At 42.0% G+C, this 1,328-nt stretch overlaps 1 protein-coding gene across 1 annotated transcript; it reads right to left on the bottom strand.

Annotated features, from left to right (window-relative positions):
* Positions 1-9: 9 nt before the first annotated feature.
* On the bottom strand, positions 10-986 carry gpha2 (glycoprotein hormone subunit alpha 2; the record flags this gene model as incomplete). Its single annotated transcript, XM_005927775.2, is given in 2 exon segments — positions 10-708; positions 802-986. Coding segments are annotated over 2 exon segments (290 nt in total), but the record flags the coding sequence as incomplete, so codon positions are not given.
* Between the last annotated feature and the right edge of the window lie 342 nt (positions 987-1,328).

Here is a 1,328-nt window from a genome sequence, read left to right on the forward strand (position 1 = left end):
GTGGTCATTAGTACGTTTAGTACTGCCGGGAGCTTTTCTATTTTGGATCTTTTGTTATTTCATTTCCTGTTATGCTCATTTTCGATCTTGGACTTTACTAGAGTAGCTTTGCATGAATCACATATCAGATTAATCTTTAATTATCTAATACTGAGCCTTGGTGCAGCCCCTCAGCTCTTCCGCTGTCAGAAATAAGTCGTTTTAGCTCCTCCCCCTCACCTCAGGCTCACTTTGTTCTGATTGGCTGTCTGTCTTAAACAAAAGATTTGAATTGTGTGCTATATATGTAAACTATATATATGTTTATAGCCAAAACTCTGTGCTTCTGATGACCATATTAAGGATGAGTTTAATTAATATGAGCGTCCACCACTAAAGCAAAGTATATATATTTCACAAAATTAAGGGAAAGCATAATAGGTCCACTTTAGTGAAGGAGGCCCTGCTATGAAAGTACCATACTACAATGTCAGTTAAAGTTAATTTTGTTCAAACAAGCCAAAATGGACAGAAAAAGAAAAGTTGTCAGTATTTTACTGCCTACGCTGTAACCTGGTTTCTCATTGTGGTTAACATTAGTATGCAGTATAATATCATTGTGTATCAATAGCGTGATTTGCGGCACATGTCACAGCGACACGCCTTCGCTGTCAGGATCTCTATTTCGTCATGGTGACGACCCTGCGGGCAGTCCAGGCGAACTTTGACCTAAGTGAAGAGAAGCCAAAGAAAATGAACAACAGTAAAAATGAAGCAGTAGTTGCTCCTATAATTGTTTCCTCAACATCTCCCACCTCTTACCTTGGCGTCCTTGCTAATGGTGCAGCATCGTGAAGTGGAAGTGATGTTGTGGGTGAAGTTGGAGGCCACCAGTACCGAGTATCTGGATGGAAAGGCACTGGACTCACAGTAGCCCACGCAGGCGTAGACCAGATGGGTGCCTTTACATGTGCCGCGACGGTCGCTGCGGATGGTCACGTTGAAGGCTGGAGGAGGGGGAAAAGAACAGGTTTGCAGATCCATGCAGGAATTTAAGACTAACCAATAGCTCACTCCCAAAGAATCATGGTCTTTGATATGCATTCCCACTAAGTCCAAGAGTGCTTAGTTATGTCCCACTGTCATACAATGAAATGCATAAGAGTTCTCAATGTGTACATTTTCTCACCACTAGATATCAGTAGATTGCAGATTCCAATCAACTGAGTTCTGTTTTCTTACCTCTCCCAATTCAACTGCATAGTCCTTGCTACGGTGGCTGCTGTAGGACAAACGGCCAAAAAAACATTCAATTTAGACTGAGCTGATCCGTTTGGACTGAATCCATC

This window comes from Haplochromis burtoni, unplaced genomic scaffold (assembly GCF_018398535.1).
Source record: "Haplochromis burtoni strain Fernald_Lab_line unplaced genomic scaffold, NCSU_Asbu1 Contig_102, whole genome shotgun sequence".
Classification (NCBI taxonomy): Eukaryota; Metazoa; Chordata; class Actinopteri; order Cichliformes; family Cichlidae; genus Haplochromis; species Haplochromis burtoni.